The sequence below is a fragment of the Diceros bicornis genome, chromosome 29 (assembly GCF_020826845.1).
Source record: "Diceros bicornis minor isolate mBicDic1 chromosome 29, mDicBic1.mat.cur, whole genome shotgun sequence".
NCBI lineage: Eukaryota > Metazoa > Chordata > Mammalia > Perissodactyla > Rhinocerotidae > Diceros > Diceros bicornis.
Window position 1 is genome coordinate 40,502,362 of NC_080768.1, and position 21,302 is coordinate 40,523,663.

General features: G+C 44.6%; 1 protein-coding gene across 10 annotated transcripts in view; it reads left to right on the forward strand.

Moving 5' to 3' along the window:
• CSGALNACT1 (chondroitin sulfate N-acetylgalactosaminyltransferase 1) overlaps positions 1-21,302 on the forward strand; it is a 348,338-nt gene that overhangs the window by 282,711 nt on the left and 44,325 nt on the right. For all 10 annotated transcript variants that reach the window (XM_058525340.1, XM_058525345.1, XM_058525341.1 and 7 more), the window contains one exon: positions 18,875-19,091. In XM_058525340.1, the coding sequence (XP_058381323.1) occupies positions 18,875-19,091 (217 nt within the window). The remainder of the gene's footprint in view (positions 1-18,874; positions 19,092-21,302) is intronic.

The following is a 21,302-nucleotide window of genomic DNA, read 5'->3' on the forward strand; positions in this document are numbered from 1 at the left end:
GTGGAAAATGTCTTTTACATCTCCGATCAAATCCCCAAACCTCTCATAACAGACTTATTAGGGTGTTGATACAAATTTAAACTGTAGAGATGGATGAGATTCTCTGGTGGTAATGTTTAGAGTGAAAAGAGACCTGAGATCAGAACTCTGGGGACCACCACAATTGAGTGATAGGCTGAGGAAGGGGCATCTGTGCAGGAGACTAAAAAGTAACAGCCAGGGAAGTAGGCAGAAAGCCAAGGAGAGAGTGGCTTAGTGGTTAAGTGCGCGCGCTTCGCTGCTGGCGGCCCGGGTTCGGATCCCGGGATCGCACTGATGCACCGCTTCTCCGGCCATGCTGAGGCCACGTCCCACATACAGCAACTAGAAGGATGTGCAGCTATGACATACAACTATCTACTGGGGCTTTGGGGGAAAAAATAAATAAAATTATTAAAAAAAAAAAAGCCAAGGAGAGAAAGCAGTTTTTGATGGAGAGAGTGGGCATTCACATCGAATGCTGGTGAGATGCAGAGCAAGATAAGAACTTAGTGTCTATTGGATTTAGCCGCAAGAAGTCATTGACGACCTGGGGTGGTGAGAACATTTTTATTGGTATGGCAGGGCAGAAAAAAGATTGCAATGGGTTGAGGAAAGGAAGGAAAGGAAGTGGAGTCCTGAGATATAGACTACATATCCAGAACTGCTCTGTCCAACACAGTAGCCACTCATCATATGTGGCTATTTAAAATGAAAGTTGATTAAAATTATATAAAATTAAAAATTCAGTCCCTCACTGTCACTAGCCACATTTCAAGCACACAGTAGTCGTTTGACAGCACAGATTGCGAATGTTTCCATCACTGCAGACAATTCTGTTTGACAGTGCTGATCTAGAAGCTGAGCAGTGAAGGAGGGGGAAGACGTGGAGTGGAAGCTATTCTGAGCTCTGTTTAGTATGTGTCTGAGGGTAGTTGTGTGTGTGTGTGTGTGTGTGTGTTAATGAGAGAGACATGAGGTATTTAGAGTTGGTGGGAAACAGCTCATGTGTGAATGCGTGTGTTTGCCTCTGTCCAATCAGGTAGCTGGAGTGTATAGAAAAAAGATCCCCTCCATTCCTTCCAGCGTTTTGATACCCTTAAAAAATTATTTTGAATACTTCTAGGTGTGTTAAAAAGTTTACCTGGGAAGATAAAGGATTGTTTTATCCCTGCATCTCCATAATTTTTAGCTTTGCACGTAAAATGGGGTTGATACGTGTTTTTTGAAGTCAACTCTGAGTTAGTATTGGGGCATCCATGTTCTAGTGATGTAGTACCTTGCATAATCACTTTGCAGTCATGTGCCGAGTGCTCTCTGTGCTCCAGCTACAGTGCTGGACGTTGAGGATATAGACATGAATTTTGACTATAAGAATGTATTTGTGTCCCCGGTTTTGTACTCTCTTTCCCCAGGGTGATTCTAAGGTCCACTTGGTTGCTGCCTGTGCTGTGATTTGGCATGAAGGGGAGTTTGCAGCCTTGCTGAAGTTTTTGGGCAAGGAGTTCACTAGAGACCTGCAACGTTATATCTCCTAAGGTCACACCTGTCCACAGGTGTTTACTGAGCCCCTGCTAAGTGCCTTCCCATTTGTTAAGCCCTAGGGTGTAGCAAAGATTTTAAAATAAGGTAAAATCCCTACTCTAGTTGGGAAAACGAGACATTGTAAACACATGAAGATAGAACAGTGATTAGTAAGGTGCTGACTGGGCGTGTGGGGCAGACCTCGAGGGCCAGCATCCAGGGCACAGAAGGGGCTCAGCAGGCTGGAGCGGTGGTCAACAAGGCTGGTAGGAGTAAGTGTGATTGTAAGGAGTGATTGTGGCTAATAAAGGCCACACATCAGAATCGGTCTCATTATAAGGCTAGTGTCTGATTAATGACAGCCTTTAAAATTTGAAAAAAGAATTTTGACTTGATGTTTCCAGCAATGGGGAACATTCTAGGTACTTGTGCAGGGAAATGACCTGACGAGAGTGGAACTTGCTAAGAGCACGGACCTAGCGTACCTCCCTAATGTGCAAGACCAGGATAGCTGAGAGCCGGGGTGGATGCACTGGTCTTGCCTGCCTTGACGCTGTGTGAACACTCCAGTGTAACTAAGAGGAATGAAGACGCCTCCTTTGTCCTCCCAAGGTTGTCAGGGTTGCTCTAACCTCACAAGTAACTCCTTGCTGGGGTAAGCTTGGTGGGGATGTGAAACAAGAAGGGAAACTGTTTATAAATACACATTTTACTCCTCAGCGCTAGACACTCTAGATCCCTAAATTACTCAGAGAATTAGAGATTCCCAGTGATGCTTCAGCGTCTTTGCTCTTTGCTAGGTTTGTATAAAATATACTACTTGTTTCCTAATCGGAATTTAAGAAGGAGGCAACTGAAATATGCATTGAGTTATTTATAATTCAAACAAGAATATAAGCCTACCATTTTGAGAATTATTCTTTGAGGGCTCTGCTACAAAGAGGTAACGGTCATCCTATCGTTTATATCACATCTGCTTCTTTGCGAGTCCCAGGGTGCAGGGAAAAGTTCTTTCCCAAAGAGAGACGTTAGTGTGGTTCACGGGCAGGAATCTTTTTGACCTTAGTCAGGAAATGTGGCTCTCCCCTCAGGTCCTTGTTAAATCTCACAGCTTCAGAGGGTCCTTAACGAGGAATCCTAAACGTCCTGGTTTTCTGTATCTGCCTCTGCACGAACGTCCCTTAATTCTGGATATTTGCCTGGTTATAACAGCACTTCTTACACCTGTTGAACTGTATTCCTCTTGTGTGGCACCAGATTGCTTTATAGGCCTCACCTACTGTGGTTAAGATGTCATAAGCATGTGAAGGAGAGTAAGACAGAATTAATGAGAAAAATGAAGCATGAAGTATCCAGATTTTACCATACAATAACAATGAAAGAAAAAGAAGAAATTCAGCTGTATCAAATTATTAACATTGCTAAAACCAAAGGCCAGCCCGCAGGGCACCTGGACTACTGGCCCACAAATGGCACTTTGAGAACCCCGGTTGAGTCTTCCAGTCATTAGAGACCTTTCCTCATGGTCTACCTGGAGAATAGACTCTCCTACAAAGGAGGACAGAGTGTGGAGTCTTTTTCTTGATAGCTGTGGCCCTTGAGGTATCTTATTCTGTGTCAGTGACAGCTCTGATGACTGCCAGCTTTATTGGAACGGATGGCGCCCTGGACCCGGAAGACGACTTTTACAGATGAGTCCTCATCCCAAAGTATAATATTTTCTCATGTCTCCTCCCAGTGCCATCTCCTCACGTCGTAACACCCACATCTCACAAGGGCAGTCATTTCTAAGACCATTTACACTTTGGGGTTTTCACTTTGCATTCCACGTCTGTGACACCATCGAATAAGCCATCCTCCAGGCAGTCACTATTTCCCTTTGCTCCCAGTGTCTTCCTCTCGTAGAAATGTCCACCGTCCAGACACTAACAACCTAAAATGGATTTTATATAACTGGAAATCAGGGCTTATCAAGATCGTTGCTGTTACACACATGGCAAAGATGCGTCATGTGCTTCAAGGTCCTTTTAAGGAGAATAACGAGGGCTGGAAGCTCTTCTTGAGTTCAGTGTTATTCACTCCAGTTTCCTCTGAATATTAGGCCTTTGGGGGATAAACGCCTCTGTCACATTAGGCCTCCTCAACATTAACGCTCCTTTACTGATGCAATTTAGAGTAATAGAGTAATTCAGGGGTGGAGAAAGGGGACGCATTATTTTTCTCGTTACTTAACTCCTAGAATCATTCCGAAGAGTCCCAGTGCCCCAGGACTGCCCGGGAATGACTTTGCCTCCATTTGGGAATCACTAGGTTGTGGAAGCATTGAAATCACTTTCCCTAAAGCCATGCTCTCTAACCTGGCTGCACATTACAACCTCTTGGGGCGTCTGGGCGAACTACAGACTAATTAAATCTATCTCGGGGGGTGGGCCTGGGACATCAGTGTTTTTAAAGCTCCCCAGGTGATTCCAGTGTGCATCCACAGTTGCAAACCACTGCTTTAAAGGAGTTGCCAGATCCAGAGCTGGAACAGCCTTACAGGTAATAGTTCTCAAGCCTGTGCCTGTTCAGGGGCTGGTCCCTGGAAATTGTGATGCTCTGTGTGGAATGTCAAACCTATTCGACCTTCTCTCTTTAACTGGTATGTGACCTTCATTTTGAGGGGAACTGAAGTCTTTCTTCCCCAAATAATATGCTAGCTAACACTTACTGAGTGCTTAAAATAGTTTGTATAGGTGCTGTATATGTCCTTCAGTCTTTACGACAACCCCATGAGATAGGTCTTTTATTATGATCCTTCTTATTTTACAAGTGAGGACACAGAGGCAAAGAAAGGTTGAGTCACTTGCACAAGATTACACAGCTCGAACTTGAACCCAGGCCCCCTTGGTCTGGAGTCTGTGCTCTGATCTCCTGCCTCTCAGTCCACACAAGCATTGATTCATTCAACAAATATTCACCTGTAACATGCCAGGCGCTGCTCCAGGGAGGTCAGGCGCACTCACTCATTCGTTTATTGTTCTGAGTTAGGGAGGGCTTACAGATGACACACCTGTGTGCCACTGTCAGAAAAATGACTTCACATTGATTCTTTCAAAATAATCATTCTTAGTAGATGTCCTATGAAACCAAATGTCTAGTTAGTTAGTTAGTTCTGTCAGTTGCTGACAAGGGATTGAAGTTCCTAACTATAATTGTGGAATTGGCATTTCTCTTTTTAGCTTTATCAGTTTTTGTTCTGTGTATTTTGAGGCTCTGTTGTTTGGTGCATAGACATTTAGGATCATTATGTCTTCCTGGTGCATTGATCCTTTTATCATTTTATATGTCCCTCTTTATCTCTAGTAATTTTCTCTGTTCTAAAGTCTAGTTTATCTTATATAGCCACTCCTTTTTTAATTAGTTTGTATCATAGATCTTTCTCCATCCTTTTTCTTTCAACTTACCTATGTCATTCGTTGAATTTGAAGTGAGTTTTTTGTAAACAGCCTATAGTTGTGCTTTTTTTTAATCCACTCTGCCAATCTCTTCCTTTTAATTGGTATATTTAGACCATTTAGATTTAAGGTAATTATTGTTATTTTAGAGCTTATGTCTCCCAAGTTAACTATTTATGTAACCAGGGTACATTTTTCTTTTAGAGAGTTTCACCAAGAGGTTAAATTAATAATAGCTATCAGTGGGTACTTGACCAAGGGGTCTTTGTTTATTTGTGTGATTTTATAGCCTAAGTAGGAGTTTGATGTCATCCACTTGAGTAGTTTTCTAGGCTAAATTTATTGTAGCCATGCTCAATTGCATGGGCTTTGGGATCTCAATTGCCCATTTGTCCATGGGTTTAGTGGACCCAGAACTTTTTTCTGAGGAAAATTTTAGTTCTATCTTGGAACTCCCTCTGCCCAGCTCCATACTGAGGTTGAGTAGCCTTAGGTTCTGGCACATACTTAATGTGTCAGAAGAGGATGTAAAGAATACCACGAGCACAGTAACTGATAATGTTTGCATCTGCTCTTAGTGATCAGTGTTGCATATTTACATATTTACCTGCCGTTATCAGTTACTCATGTTCCAGGTATTATTGCTCCGTTATAAATTATCCCAGAATTTAGTGGCTTGGGATCACCGTTGTCATATGCTGACGGATTCTGTGGGTCAGGAGTTCAGAAAGGACACAGTGGGGATGGCTTTTCCCTGTGCCAGCGTGTCTGGGGCCTCATCTGGGAAGGCTGGAAGGCTGGCGGGGACTCAACAGCTAGGGGCTAGAGTCATCTGAATGGTCATTGACTCACAGATCTGGCAGCTGGGCTGGGATGACGTGAGGCCAGGACTGCTACCTGGAGCGCCTGCACATGGCCTGTCCCTGGAGCGTGGCTTCTTCACAGCATGGCAACCTCGGGATAGTTGAAATTCTTACATGGTTGTCTGGGATCCAAGAGAAAATGTTCCAGCAAACCAAGGGGAAGTTGCATCACTTTGTGTCCTCCCTTAGGCGAAGCAGCCACAACCCGCTCAGATTTGAGGGAAGGGGGCATAGATCCCTTCCCGTCATGAGAACATTGTTAAATAATTTGGGGGTCATGATTTACTTGAGAAAAAACACTTAGAGAGTACTACCTAAATCGGTTAAATATGATCTATTCTTAAAGATTCTCTAAGTTTAAAAAAAATTCCTTATCTTAAACTACTGTCTGAAAACTGCATATCTAATAGACCATATTGTTTGATATCCTATGGAATGATTTATATGCTTGAATAGTACATCAGTCTCATGAGAAGTTACTGAAGTTACTGCAGGAATTTTGTAGAGGCGGTGGCTCTCATAATCCTAAGATTACAAGTGTGTTTCTTCTGGTTTATCATCATTCTGTGGACACAGCGAATTGTTTATTGTTTAGTGCCTGTGTTAGACAGCTGGGGAAACTGAAGCTTTGAGAATGACTGTCCAGAGTCATAGAGTAAGTTAATGGTTAAATGGAATTAAAATTTGGGTCTCTCTTTCTCTTGGGCCAGATTGTCTCTGTCAGAACTTTCCCTGGCTTTGTTATCTAAGATGTCACTTTATGACTTGCTACCTCACAGGAGTTTACGTGACCGAAACATAGCGTGGCATTCTGGGCAGATTGTTACATTCAAAAGGCTGTGCCTGTTGCGTTGACAAGCCTTTAGCTTCCAGTAGTCAGTATTAAAGTGGTTTCTTAGTGTGCTTTTCACCCCAAAGAAAGACGCTCTTTACTTCCTCAGTATGTGTCATGTTTCCCCATGGTGATTGAGTTGAGGGCGTGTCCATTTCTGGTCTGTGTTTCTAAGGATGTGGAGGAAAGTGTGGCATAGGGTTCTTTCTTCCGGTTGAAAGCTCATCTCCAGGGGTTTCTCTTCAAAACTTTATGGTGGTTAGAACATACTTTGTTACAGTTTAAGATTCAGATTGTTATATTTTAGCTATAGTGATTGTCCAAAAAATAAAAGAAAATCCACAAACCACTATTCAAACGAAAACAAAAACCTATGTGGCAGCGTATGGCGAGAGACCTCCTTGGTGTGACTCGCCAGGCCTTCGGTGATCTGCCTAGTCCTTCAGCTCCCTGTCTGGCTGTGGTCCCTCTCCCATCCTTACTGAACTTCTGTAGTTTTCTGAATGTTCCATATTCTTCCTCCATGCTGTTGTTGCTAACGTGTGTGCTGGTCAGGCTGCCCAGAGAGTCCCTCTTGCCTGCCCCACGTGAAGTGTCCCTGCTACACAGCTCCTCCTTCTCGGCTTCACTCAGATATTCGCCTCTCTGCATGGCCCTCTCTGAGTCTCCCAAGCAGAGTTAGGGGTTTCTCACCGGCAGCCCCCGCCCTGGCCACAGTGCTGTGGTTGCTCGTTTCTGTTTCTGTGCCCTCCAGGGAGGTCCATGTTTTATTCATCTTTATGTGCTCTAGTCTAGTACTAGTAATGGAAGGTGCTCATTGAGGGATTATTGAGTGAAGGAGTGACGGGATTAATGGGTTAATGTGTATCCCATCATTCCCTCTCACCTTTACCTACTGCCCTGTGGCCCTAGAACGTTTGCAAGAAATGATACATTATTTAGATTTCATTAAAATACTGCCCAAGTTTGGGCCGTTGCTCCAGACTTTCTCTATATTATGAAGATGTTCAAAGACAAGCAAAGAAGAGGATTGGGTCTGAAAATCATGTTGATTTTCTAGGCTGATATGGCGTCAGTTCCTCTCCCTTTTTGTGACCAACATAGATGCGACAGGGGGCAGGTCCAGCCTTATTACGGTAGATGTTTAGTGGGCATTTGGTCAAAGCTTATCTCTCATCAGAAATCCCGTTGCTTGGACCATTATTATTTAGTACAATGGCTAGTTCTTCATTTTTACTGTCTAATATCTGTGGCAGTTTGGGGAAAACCAATAGTTCCCAAAAGCTAGTCCTCAGACCCAATTTAATAGGTCTGGTGTGAGGCCCAAGCATCTGTATTTTCTGAATCTAACCAGTTTCTATTGGCATAGACAAACACAGGTCAATAATGTCTATTGTGGTGGAAAACCGTGACTATGCTCTAGGCCTCCGGTTCTTCTCTTACTCCTCAGCTTGCTGTGGTTTATCTGTAGTGCAGAGGTTCTACAGAAATATACATATTTTTCTCTAGATGTCCAGCGATTCAACCTTATAGCCTATTTGTAAAGCTAAAATGAATTCTTACCACTGACTAGTTAGATGTTAGTCAAATAAAATAAATGCCTGTAAGATATTTAACTTATGATTTTCCTTGAAGCACAAAGCAGTTTAGGTTGACGCTTTGAATGTACACGGAGATTCCATTTTTAAGACCAGGAAGTAGGAACCCCCATGTCATTAAGTAAATATCTTGTTTAAGGTGTTACAGAGTGAGCGGTAAAGCCAGGGTTAGCCTGTGAGTCTCAGGCATGGATGTTGGCCCAGCACAGAGGCTCAGAAACAGCCAGGAGACTGGGTGTGTCTGCAGCGAGAAGGAGGCTGTTCTGATTTTGTTAATGATTGGGGCTGTGTAGGTGTGGTATGGTGCAGGGTTTTGCTAACCAGTATGGGGGGGGTAGTAATCAGATAAAAGTTCATGGTATCTGATAAAGGGCTGTGGGGTCAATGATTTGAAAATTCCAATTAATATTATACATTAGAAATGGGTTTCTCAAGCAACAGCTAAAAAAATCCTATTGCGATGTTGCTAAAAAGTTACCTTGACTCAGATATTATGTATGCTAATTTGTATACCATCAGGCTTTTTACTGGAGTATCAAGAATTCCCACATCTCTGGATCCACAGCGACGACTTTAAAAATGAGTGATTGGATTCACTTCCAAGCATATTTAAGGCCAGTGTACAGCACAAAAAAGAGGAGGGCTTGCCGTGGAGCCCTGACCTGTCTGACTGAGAGCATTAAGTGGCTCATGGAGCAAAGTGGGATGACATAACATTAATAAAAGTAATGACCTTTGTTATCGTTATTGCTATTGCTGACATCATTGAGTGCTTCCCAGTGGCAGGCATGCATGTTTACAGGTATTAATTTATTTAATCTTCACAACAGCCCTATGAAGAAACAGGTTTATTATTAATCCTGTTTATTAAAGATGAGGAAATTGATGTCAGTGAATCACTCAATAATGTATTATCATACTCTTCAAAGGTGAGATTTAAGACTGACTTGACTTATTCATATACTTTAGAAAGTTGATTAGCTTTCTGAAAGATCTTTATTGATGTTTTTCTATCCTCAAAAGTCAATCTCAAAAAGAAAGGAAGAATAGAAAAGAAAGAAGTGTTATAAACATTCTTTTGATGGTAAAGTTAATTTACCTTTGAAGAGCTTTACCATGACGTGCTCTTAAATTCACAGTCATTGCCCATCCCTCTGAGAGCATATCATTTGTAATCTTGAACAAGTTACTTCTTAAACTTCTATAAAGGCCTCAGTTCACCCATCTGTAAAAGGAAATGGGTAAATGGCTCACCTCTTGGGAAGACTTTTTAGAATCAAGATGATATTTGTGACCGTGGTTTGAGAAGCGGACATGAGTCGGGGTAATGTAAACACAGCGAGGCCGTCTGTCCTCTATGTCGGCAGTAAGTTGCTTAAGTATTATGCACAGACATGCTCAGTGGTTAGCCAGAGACAATAGCCTGGTCATACATTCCTTGATCTTTGACCTTCTAACTCCTGCTCGTTGCTGCTGCCTGTATCTTAAGGTTTCTGCTTTTCCACAACATCCTGGATATACTGTCCTGCTGTGTTTTGAGAGGAAGTCCTGCAGCTGTTCGGAAACGTCCCCTGATGATGGCTGCTCTGACTTCCCTTCTGTGGATGTCTGTTCTGGAATCCCTGCAGAACCCCCCACTGTCATAGTCTCCACCACCGCTGTCTAGCCTCTTGAACTCCATTTAGTCCAGGTAGGCTTCTAGTCTGTAATTTTTCACCATTGGTTTCTTAAAACAAGGTTTTGGAAAGAGATGGATCTGCCGTTTCTTCATAAGAAACCCACAATTCTTGAAGAATAAGAACTCAGAGTGAAAAAGAGATGTGTGTGGTTGGGGTCTTGAGCAGCACATTCTCTGGTCTGGCCAATTCAAGAGCATTGAGGGAGAGAAAGTGCAGAGGCCCGATTTCCAGGGCAGCCACATCCCGGGCCTGTTTATCTCCTGGAAGAGTGCCACTTTTTCGTTAAACCTCAACATCCTGAGAAATCCATTTTCCCCATGCCTTCTGTTATTACTTCTGACTTCAGTCTCTTCATCGTTCATTCTCACTTTGACCCATTTCGTGTCCTTTGACCCTGCCTTTCTTTGGGCTTTCCTCCTTCCTCTCAGCCAGGACCCCATAATGTAGTTCTTCAGCCACTTTCTTCCCAGTGCCCCGGCTTCCTTGCCCTCCACACCTGTCCTTCAGAGCCCAGTCCTAGATCAGTGAGTCACCATCTTTTTTCCTCCTTTCTCTGTTCTTCGTGCAGCTGGAGGAAAGTCACTGAATGTATGTGCTGATGTCAGTACAAATTTATGGTCTCCAGCCCAGCTGCACCTTTGTCTGTTCTGTAACTCCTTTACGCCTCCTTGCTCAGCTCCACCCCTCCTTCTCCACTCACCCTCCCAGCCCTTCAGCATCCTCTCAAAGGTCCCACCCTAAGCCCCTCACTCTCAGCGTTGCCTTCCTCTTGCTTCCTTGCGAAATTAATGATGTTAGTTCTCACGTGTCCTTTGGCTCCTTGCCCCAAACCTGCACCATCTGTACCCCTGCTCCCTTCTGTCTGTCCTGTTCTGGGGAGTAGGTAACTCTTCTCTATCCAAGACCAAGTCCTTCCCTGGTTGTAGATCCCACCCACCTCTCACTTTCTCAGTCTATCCATGTATCCTCGTTATCTGTTTCTGCTTGCTCCTTCCTCTCAGTATGTGAAGGAATTGTTTCTTTTTACTGTTTTTAAAAAAAGAAAACACTGTCAACTCTGTAAGTTCCTCTAGCTACTCTCTATCACATTCATTCCCTTCTTAGCCAAGCGCCTTCCTTCCCTCCCTCCTGCCCTTCCTTCTGTGCAACAGACATTCACTAGGGCTGCACAAACAGAGTCCTGGTGTTCATGGAGCTTACCTTCTAGTGGAGGGAACAGTAATAAATAGATGGGTAATAATAATTGATAAATAATTAGTAATAAATAATTCAGATAATGTGCAATGAAAACACTAAGACAGGGTAAAGTGAAAGAGGTGACAGAGAGTGACGGGGTGGGGTGGGAGTGGGAGTGGCTTCAGAGAGTGAGACTAGAGAAGGCCTCTTGAGGAGGTGGCATTTGGGTTGAGACCTAAAAGGTGAGAAGGATCTAGCCTTGCCAGGAGCTGGGGGAAGCATCCCAGGTGGAGGGGAAAGAAAGGGCAAAGGTCCTGGGGCAGGAAGAAACTTGACCACTTCAAGGAAACGAAAGAAAAGCACTCAACTCACTCAACTCCTGCCGCTTCATCCCTCCTCATCTTCCAAACCTGTCGCTTCTCTGAAACTGTTATTGGGAAGATCGCCAGTGATCTGCTTGCCCTCCAGTAGGACACCTCCGTCCTCTTCTCGGTCAGCCTTGGTGTGACAGCTGGCTCTGTTGAGTGGTCCCTTGTTCACCGGGTGGGCCCCTGCTGCTCTCTCCTGCCCCTCTGTGCACTTCTCTCACTGTGCCTGACCTCTCAGTCTCCTTTGCGGATCCACGCACTCTGCACCTGCAGGGTTGGGATGCCCCAGGCCCACATCCTGGGCTCCCCCGTCTCGTTCCACACACTTCCTGACTGATCTGACCCACACCAACAGCTTCAGCTTATATGCTTGGGACACCTAACTCTGTATGTTTAAAAAAGGCCTGGGGCCGGCCCTGTGGCCTAGTGGTTAAGTTCAGCACACTCTGCTTTGGCGGCCCGGGTTCGCAGGTTCAGTTCCTGGGACCTACACCACTTGTCGGTGGCCATGCTGTGGTGGCGACCCACATGCAAAATAGAGGAAGATTGGCACAGATGTTAGCTCAGAGCTAATCTTCCTCAGCAAAAAAAAAAAAAAAAAAAAGGCCCGTCTGCTGTGCTTCAGACCTCCCCATACAGCTCCTTAATGAGCCTATCACAGCTCAGCTCATCCCTTTACCCCCCAGAATACAGTCTCTCTGCAGTTCTCCCTCCCCTGCCATCCTGTCTTCTAACCAAGTTCTCTCGAGCTCTTTCCCCTTCTCATCGTCTCCACTCCACTGTCTTGGTTTAGGCCATGGTCATTTCTGCTGAGTCATGGTGTTCTTTCCTCCCTGCCCTCTGATCTCATGCCCTGTCCGTCCACTCTCCACACTGCTGGTGGGGGATAGTACTGAAGTGGTCTAGTCTCCCCCTGCTCAAGACCAGCCATGCTCCCTGCGCTCCCGGGTGGAGTCTGCACCTGTGAGCTGACTTAGTGGGCTGGCGTGGCATGGCCCTACCTCACTTTCCAGCTTCATCTCCCACCTCTCTCCCACGCCAGCCTTTTGCACTCCAGCCTTGCTGAACTGCCTCAAGCTCGCCACACATAACAAGTTGGTTTTGCTTTGTTTTGTTTTTTTTGATATTTTTACTTATCTGTTACCTCTCAGTAGAAAGCCCCCTCTGATTTTGTAGTCTTGGCAAACACGCACTCAGGCTTCGGCTGTGGTGAAATAGCTTCTGTCCACTGTCCACACCCTCCAGCAGGTGGTGACTCCCTCCTGTTCCCTTCCACCTTAGGCAGATTCTCTTAGGCGCTTATCATCTGGTTATGCCTGTTTGGTCCACCTCTCCGCCTTCCTCTCTAGACTGTGAATTCTGAAAGCACAGTTATGTTATCATGTTCATCTTTATATCTCAAATATAGAACATAATCCATGGTAATGATAGCCCTAAGAAAGATCAATAAGGATAAAAATAACATGTCATTTGAATATGAATCATATGGGGCTGGTGGGTCAACTGGCGAGGAGCCCAGCCCTGTGCTGCACTGGGTCCTAACAAGCCTCCCTTCCTACTGTCACACACCCGACAGCCTTCGTGAAGTGAGTGGGAGGTTGTCATTTTGTGGGGGAAAATGGCTGTGAAAAGAAGTCGACTGCTAGTACCAGTGATGAAGTAAGGAGGAGCTCTGAGTGGGTGAGGTTCTTAGAAATTCCTGGTAGATTAAGAACCAAGTGTTGAGTTTGCATGGATCTATGACATAAACAGACGCACCCCAAATGCCGTGAAGAGAAATAAGAAAAGGCGATTCATGAATTGTTTCAGCAAGCATATCAGTCAGTGTAACTGTTTCTTATCAAATAGAAGAAACGTTTAGTGAAACTTGAGCTGGTGGTAAACTGGAGTCAGGCTGTGACGAGAGGCTGCTATGAGCCGACGCTCTGTGATGCAGGAGAAAGCAAGGTGTGCACAGGTATGCCCATAACCCGGCAGATGAGGAAAAGCTTTCAAGAGGTTACTGTTTATTGTTTTTATGGAGAGAATTATTTATGTTATAGTATCTGAGCATTTGGGGATTCATGGCAGTCTTAGGATATCTCTTCTGCAAATGTCAAATGTGTAGCTACTACTTTCCCTAAGAAAATAGACCCGACAACAGATGGCACCATAGTGATGTCTCATTTAGCTCATGTGGTCTGGGAATGAGATATTCCATCTAAGCAGAATTTTCTAGATAACTGAAGTACCAAAATAGTAAAAAATTACTATTTTGGAGTAAAATCTTGCTCAGGTATTTCCCTGTTTCTCTTATTGAACAGAATAAGGAGAGTATGCTTACAGTGATGTCTTCAAAGGCCATTTACATGGGTGGAGTGTTTTGTTCTTTATGGTAAATGATCCCAGGCATTTACATTTTAGAAATAATGCTGGTCTGCCTCTTCCCCTGCTGTCACGACGTGACCTGCCACTGTTTACTACTGTCAGAATTTCTGCTGTTACAGATTTTCTTTTCCCACGTGTTCTTCTTTTTCTTGGTGGGAATTTCTTTTTTCATGATACTCCTCCATTTCAAAATTTACTACTTTCAACACGTTGTAGCCTCTGAATTCAGATAATTGTTATTTAACAGCCATTACAATCGTATGTTAAAGTAAAATAAAAACTCTAAGGGTAGATGTGAGGATTATCTGTGGGTAAATGAGCTAAGCACTGATTTTTACTACAGTCTTTGTATTGTTTCTTCTGACTTCTCAGAAGCTGTTCTTCATGTTCCTGCTTCTCTTCTATGTGCTGAGTCGTTAATATTGCCTCTGGAAAGTGCCCTCCAGGGAAGAAGCCCTTGGGCGGTGTGTTCCAATCAGTCGTTAACAAGTTTGGTGAACGCAGACAAATTGCAGCCTCTCTTGGTCTCAGTTTGCTCATCTGTAAAAGGGGAAGGCTGGACTAGATGGTCTCCCAGGTCTTTTCATGTTCTCAAGTGCCAAAAAAGTAGTTCAGCAAAGAGTTTAAAAGCCCTGAGACCGAAGTGTCTGGAGGAGTGAACAGTCACTTTGCATTGACAGTGTTAGGGGTATCTTCCTGGAGGAGGAGGGTCAGAGTTAGAAGGGTGAAAGGGAGGAAGCTCGACTGGTGAGAAAGTGCAAGACCCTTTCAGAGGAGAGCAGTTATTGTGGTAAAATATACGTACATAACAATTTGCCATATTAACCATTTTTAAGTGTACTGTTCAGAGGCATTAAGTGTATTCACTTTGTTGTGTAACCCTCACCACTACCCATTTCTAGAACTTTTTCACAATGTCAGACAGAAACTCTGTACCCATTAAACACTAACTCCCCTATCCCCCACACCCAGCCCCTGGCCACCAGCATTCTACTTTCTGTCTCTGTGAATTGGACTGCTCTAGGTACCTCATGTAAGGGGAATCATATAAGATTTGTCCTTTTGTGTCTGGCTTATTTCGCTTAGCGCATGTTTTCAGGATTCATCCATGTTGCAGCATATGTCAGAATTTCATTCCTTTTTAAGGCTGAGTAATATTCCACTGTGTGTATGGACCATGTTTTGTTTATCCATTCATCTGTGGATGGACGTTTGGGTTGTTTCTATCTTTTGGCTGTTATTAATGATGCTGCTATGAACATGTGTGTACAAGTATCTGTTGAAGTCTCTGTTTTCATTTCTTTTGGGTATATACCCAGTAGTGGAATTGCTGGATCATAAGATAATTCTATGTTTAACTTTTTGAGGAACTGTCAAACTGTTTTCCACAGCAGCTGCCCCTTTTGACATTCCTACCAGCATTGCAGGAGCATTCCGATTTCTCCAAGGGGGAAGAGTAGTTGTATTTGCTCAATATAAACCTGCTTGACTGGAGCCAGATTTCACATGAGGCAGGAGGAAGACCTACAATTAGGACAGTAGACTGAGGCCAGGTTATGGAGGGTCTTGAAAGCCTGGCCGTGGTATTGGTACTTTATTCTGTAGGCTGTGGGAAGCTGGTGAGGGCTTCTGAACCAGGGGAGAAGCAGGGTGAGAGTGGTGCTGGAGGAAGGCTAAGGGCCAAAGGATAGGTGCTGGATAGATTGGGTCCTGGGGCAAGACATGGGTCAGCTTAAGATTGTGGTTACCCAGCGGAGAGACTAGGCTCTGTGTAGGAAGGTAGAAAGGCAGGGATGAAAGTGGAGAAGTCACTTCTGGGCTCAGCAGTGCAGCACTGGCCACAACCTGTGTGCACTCGTATTGAGGGAGGGTGAGGATGTGAGGGTAAGGAGTGAGTGGTGCCTCCTTGACCTTCAACATCATGATTTCTAAGGTCCTAAGTTGAAGACAGGATGTAGAGAGGGGGCCTGCATCTGGTTAGCTCCTTGTCTACTGAAGGAATAGACATTTGTAGCAGACCGTGGAGCTGTTTTGTGGATACGTGGAGGTATCCCCACCTGTTTGGTTGTCCTAGGGCCTGGCCCTCTTGAATAGGATAAGATGAGCATTAGGATGCTCATAGGGAGCAGAAACACCAAACTCAAAGTAAGCCTAGCACCTACAGAGAGAAAGAAGGGGAAAGAGGGTGCCAGTTGGGTGTCTAAACCAAAATCTAAGCTAGTTCCCAAGTTCTTATTTTGATCTTTAATTTGCATAGTGCATAAAAAGGATATTATCCTGTTAAATTTTACTAGGAAGGTGTTTGTGTGGCCAATTTGCTTTGCAGTTGCCATTGTTCGGCCAGGTTATTGGTTAAAAAACCATTCCTGCCTCCAAATGCTCCTGCCTCCCTTTCTCTCAGTCCCTTTGTGCTTCCACCCCTGAAGATTTCCAGGAGACACAAGGATCCATAGGTGGTGTCCTCTGTGTTACAAGAAGACTGAGTGCAGTGTGGGAGGGCGTGCCTGTGGGTGTGGGGGGCGGATGGCTAGGTGTGGGTTTTAGTGGACCTAGGTTGCAAGAGAGTTTTAAATAACTTATTTAAAATAGAAGAATTAAGGGATCTAAAAGCAGATTTATAAGACATAATTAATTTTATTAGGCAGAGTATGTGGAAATATGCTGTCAGTTGATGTAATAACTGTTTCAAGGCGTAGGATGTGGACGACAATGAGAAAGCAGCTGAAATAGTGGTATTAAGATTAGCCTGGGTGTCCTGGACTTACTGATGCTAAGGAGAGCCACACCTGGAAACCAGCGACAAAGGCTGCCGCCTGTCACACCCAGCTCGTGACATGTGCTCCACAAAGGTGGCGGCTCTTACATGGTTATAGGAATCGTTGTTAATGAGAATTCTTACACTCTCTGGTTCTTTATAAGTAGATGTACATCTCTTGAGATGGGTTTGTATATATTTCTACCTGTATTTTCAACTCTGTGGATTTAGATTTTAAAACGTTAATGATTCTTATCCTAGTGTTGAGAAAGAAAATGACTCAGTTAAAAAAAACATTCCCCAGCCCACGTACATTTTTATCTGCACGTTAAACTGTCAGCAGCCTTTTCCACGTTTATTGCTGTGTGAGAAGGTGTGCTTACTGACACCAGATAACAGAAGCATGACGAGGCGGAGCCACCGACCCTGGCAGGCCCGGTTCAGTGTGCAGATACGATTGTTAGCGAATGCGCCTCCTTCCTGACTGCACCCACCCTTATTTGGGCCCTGGGAGCAGGTGGATTCCCCTCCTGCTGTAGACAGCATCCGGGGTGGGGGAGAGCCTCTTTCCTCAATGAGTACCAATTGCCTGAAAGAATTAACAGATTTTGAAGAGAACCACTTCACATTTTCACAGAAGTCCTTTGAGTTTCCTAATAAGAAACGAACCTTCTTCTTTCTTCCATGAAGGGCCCCTGCAGGGACTCTCATTCTCTTCCAGCATGAGCTCAGCAAAACTTCCCTCAGCTGCCCTGACTTTGAGGGCTGTTGAGCAGTGTGCCCTGTTACCCAAGAAATTGGTGGAGCCTTCAGAAGAGAACTCAGTCCTTGTCACTCTGTGCCCAGGGCCTTAAATCACCCATGCTCACTGCCAGTGGATGTGCATTTTGAATCTGAGGGAGGCCCGTGGGACGGCTATGAGAAATGAGACTACGCTGAAAATTCGCAGTCCCAGACTCCTCTGTGTGACCTGAAGGAGATCCAGACTTTGAACAGGATCAAAGAGGCTGTAAAACCCAGGGCCATGGGATGAAAAGGTCCTATAAGGCCAAGAACAGAGAAGAGAACTTGGCAGTGTTTGTGAGGAAGACCTGTAGGTCCCACAAGAGAAAAGAAGCGGAGAGTGAGGAGAAGAGAAGTGGCTGGTGAGAGGCCTTGAGAGCTGTAACCGACTGTAGGCAGACGTTTCCCTGGAGACTGGCTTGTGTAGCTGGTCAAAGGCTGGGAGGCGCATTCTAGCTAATGGGGAGTAAGAGGAAGGAAGAGACGTGGAACAGAAAACATTGCAAATCACAGATAAAAGACGAGGAAACTTATCTAGTGATTTGTTGAATTTATCTTTTTTTCCTGAATGTAGCAGAAACACCCACAGTATCAGTGATATGGGGAAGGCGGGGAACTTACGCATCAGGGAATCATTTGCTCATTAGATAGGGGCAGTTCTGGGATCAGGCCCTTGGCAGGCTCGTCCCGAGAGTGGAGCTGAGATGCTGGTCACATCTTCAGCCTCACTAGTGAGACTGTGTGGGGTTTCAGTAACAGCGTAGAGCACAGTCTGGGGGGGTCCGTAAGTAGACTGCCCAACTAGTCTGGCTCTGAAGCACTGAGCGGTGCTGCTTCTCAGAGGTCAGAAGGACGATGTGAAATCAGATGTGTGTCTGCCACTGTGCTGGGTGTGCTTTCTGTGTTGTCTGCTTTAACGCTTCCAGAGGGCCACGTGACCCAGGTGGCTGGCCCTGAGCACTCGGAGTTGCCCCCAATAGATCACTGTGGTCAGTCTATCTGAAATGGCTATAATTTCTAAGCGAGAATTTCAACACACTTTTAGAATGAAATAAATATAATAATTAAAATATTTATTTAATCATATTGCAGAACATGTGGATAATAGCAGAAAAGGAAAAACTCATAACCCCACTCCATATCACAGCTAGTCTTATTTTGGCATATTTCCTTATAGTCCTTTTCTTAATGCCTCTAAATAGTAGAAATATAGTTTTGTATCCAGGATTACAAACCTTTTCCCATGTTTTTATGAAGTCTTCATGACTGTGATTTTTAAATTGATGGCATTTTGATTTCTTTTGAGATTTTTTAAGTGGGAGCCTGTTGAGTTTTCTAATTATTAGATGTACAGATTTAATCTTAATTTAATTTTCTTTTAAATGGCATCTTGTGCTAGATCTCAACTATAAAAAAACACTCAGTAGCAGGGGTTAATTTTTAAAACTATCTTTCCTTGTGTTTCTGTCAACAGGGATCTACCGCACAGAAAGGGATAAAGGCACTTTGTATGAGCTAACGTTCAAAGGGGACCACAGGCACGAATTCAGACGACTTGTCTTGTTTCGACCATTTGGCCCTATCATGAAAGTAAAAAAAGAAAAACTCAACATGGCCAACACGCTGATCAACATTATCGTCCCCCTGGCGAGGAGGGTGGACAAGTTCCGGCAGTTCATGCAGAATTTCAGGTTGGTTGGTTTGTACGAGGTTATCTTCCTCCGTGTGGTGTGTGTGAAGCTCTGATATCGTTGCCCATCAGCTCCCTCATTTCTCCTGCGAAGTACAAAGGCCCCTTTCTCTTCTTGTTCAGCTCTGTGTTCTTCATATAAAGTTTATCACTGGTGTTTGCCTTTCCCTAAAGTAATTAGAAAACTGCCAGATAAGCAGATTGACCTTCAGAAGTGCAAATTAGGAGGGACTGGGTTTCCTTGGGATCCACAAAGATGGCACAGTGCCTGCTGTGTTCAGCTCTAGCTTGGGTCTGCACTCAGGTCTGGGGACGGCAGGGCCAGGCTGTTTCAGCAGTGGAGCTGGCCCCACCCAGACCCTCCAGGGCGAGTGACCGAGGCCCGGGCCCCGCTGGAGGATGCGCCCACTCCGCTGCGGCTGGCTTCCTCTGCTGTCCTTCTCCAGCGCAGCCGGGATGCATTCAATCAGAATCTATTTTTTAGTCTAACCTACGTCTCCTCAGAGATTAAGTTTAGAATTACGCCAAGATGTTTCCAGGCACTCATTTTTGTAGCTGCTCAAGAAGACTAAGTGGGGTCTTGTTTTCAGATGCAGTGATCAAGTTTTTACACACGTCTCTTTAAGCTCTTTATTGTGCGGTGTTGGATCTTATAAGCTATTATGGCTACATCCACATATTGGTTGAGGTTAATCAGCAAACTTACTTAGCCAGCTTATATTAAAGTTAGAAAGTCGTATGTGTCTAATTATAAATCTTAAAGATCAAACTTACTTTTAATCTTTTACATTAAATTCACATTATTAACAGCCAGTAATGCTCAGTATAATGGTGTGGTTGATACTGCTCTAAATTCTGGATAATGAATGCACTCCTTTTTTTATTTTTACATTTGAAGACTAATCCTTTCTAATTAAATGTTAAGGTCAGAATCCAGTAGTCATAGACGAGACCTTTGGAGGTTGTCTGATCTAGTCCTCCCCTCTGTGGCCTTCCTGACCTCTGGTTCTCTCTGCAGTGTGTGGTGGACCAGGGGACACCTACTCCACAAGGTGGGCTGCTGCTTTGTTGACCAGCTCTGGGGGGAAAGCTCACTATTGTTTGAACCTGAAGTTGCCTCCCTGTAATTTCTACCTGGTGGGTCTAATTCTAGCCTTGGACAAAATGACTGAACAGATGCATTTCCTCTTAAACACCATCACCTTCCACGTGTTTGAAGAAAGCGGTCACAGCTTCCTTCCTCTTGTCTTCTCCAGGTTCAGGAGGGGCCTTGGGTTGGTATCGTGCCGAGTACGGGCGCTGAACTTTCCAGCTGTCCCAGGTTGTAGAATGCCCTTTGGGCACAGTGTTGCTCGGGCTGCAGTGCTCAAGTGTCCCTGTGGCTTTGGCTTCTTTCAGCCTTTCTTCAGTGCTTCTGTGTTCTCTCTCTCTTCTCTTTGGCATGGCAGAGTGCAGCTGGCCTATTAAGCACTACACCCTGAGAAGGACTGAATCTGTGGTTGGCACCAGACATTAAGTCAAATCGTTACTCTCAGCAGCTGGTGTGCTCATTTCTAGGACTAGTTTATAGGAAGGTCCTTTGGCTGGGAAGCTGCCTAGAGCTTGCCCGATGAAGGGCCCTGAGATCTGCTTCAGCACGTAGGCCAGGCCCTGAGCATGCTGGGCTTGATAAGATAGTGCAGGCACTAAAGGAATGTCTTCTCAGTGAAGGGCCGAGTCCTCTGCGTAGGACTCTGGGGCCTGGAATGGCAGGATTCTCTTGGGTATATATGACCGGCTGTTGCCTTGTCACGAGGACTGCAAGTAATTAACAGTAGGAATAAAACTTGAAGGGAAATATTGTTGACAAAAGTAAAATTAGTAGCTTATGAGTCTCCAAAATTGAGATGGTGAAATGAAATGTAATTCTAGTTAATGTTTTAAAAACAAACAGTCCTAGGGGCTTTTCTCTTGACCCTCACTATTCAGATGCCTGTCATTGCACGTTGGCAGGAGAGGAGGGTTGGGAAGACTTGTTTCTTGGGTGGGATATCTGGAGGTCTGTGTGTGTGCCAGACACTTGACCAGATGTTGGAATAAGAAGCCAAGTTCGAGATGCAGTTCCCGCCCTGCTGGAGAGAAGAATCTCCTCAGACAGAGCTAGAAGCTGCAGCAAAACTCTAGACAAGGCACAGTGGGAAGCGGAAAGGCTACCCAGGACAGAGGATGCAGC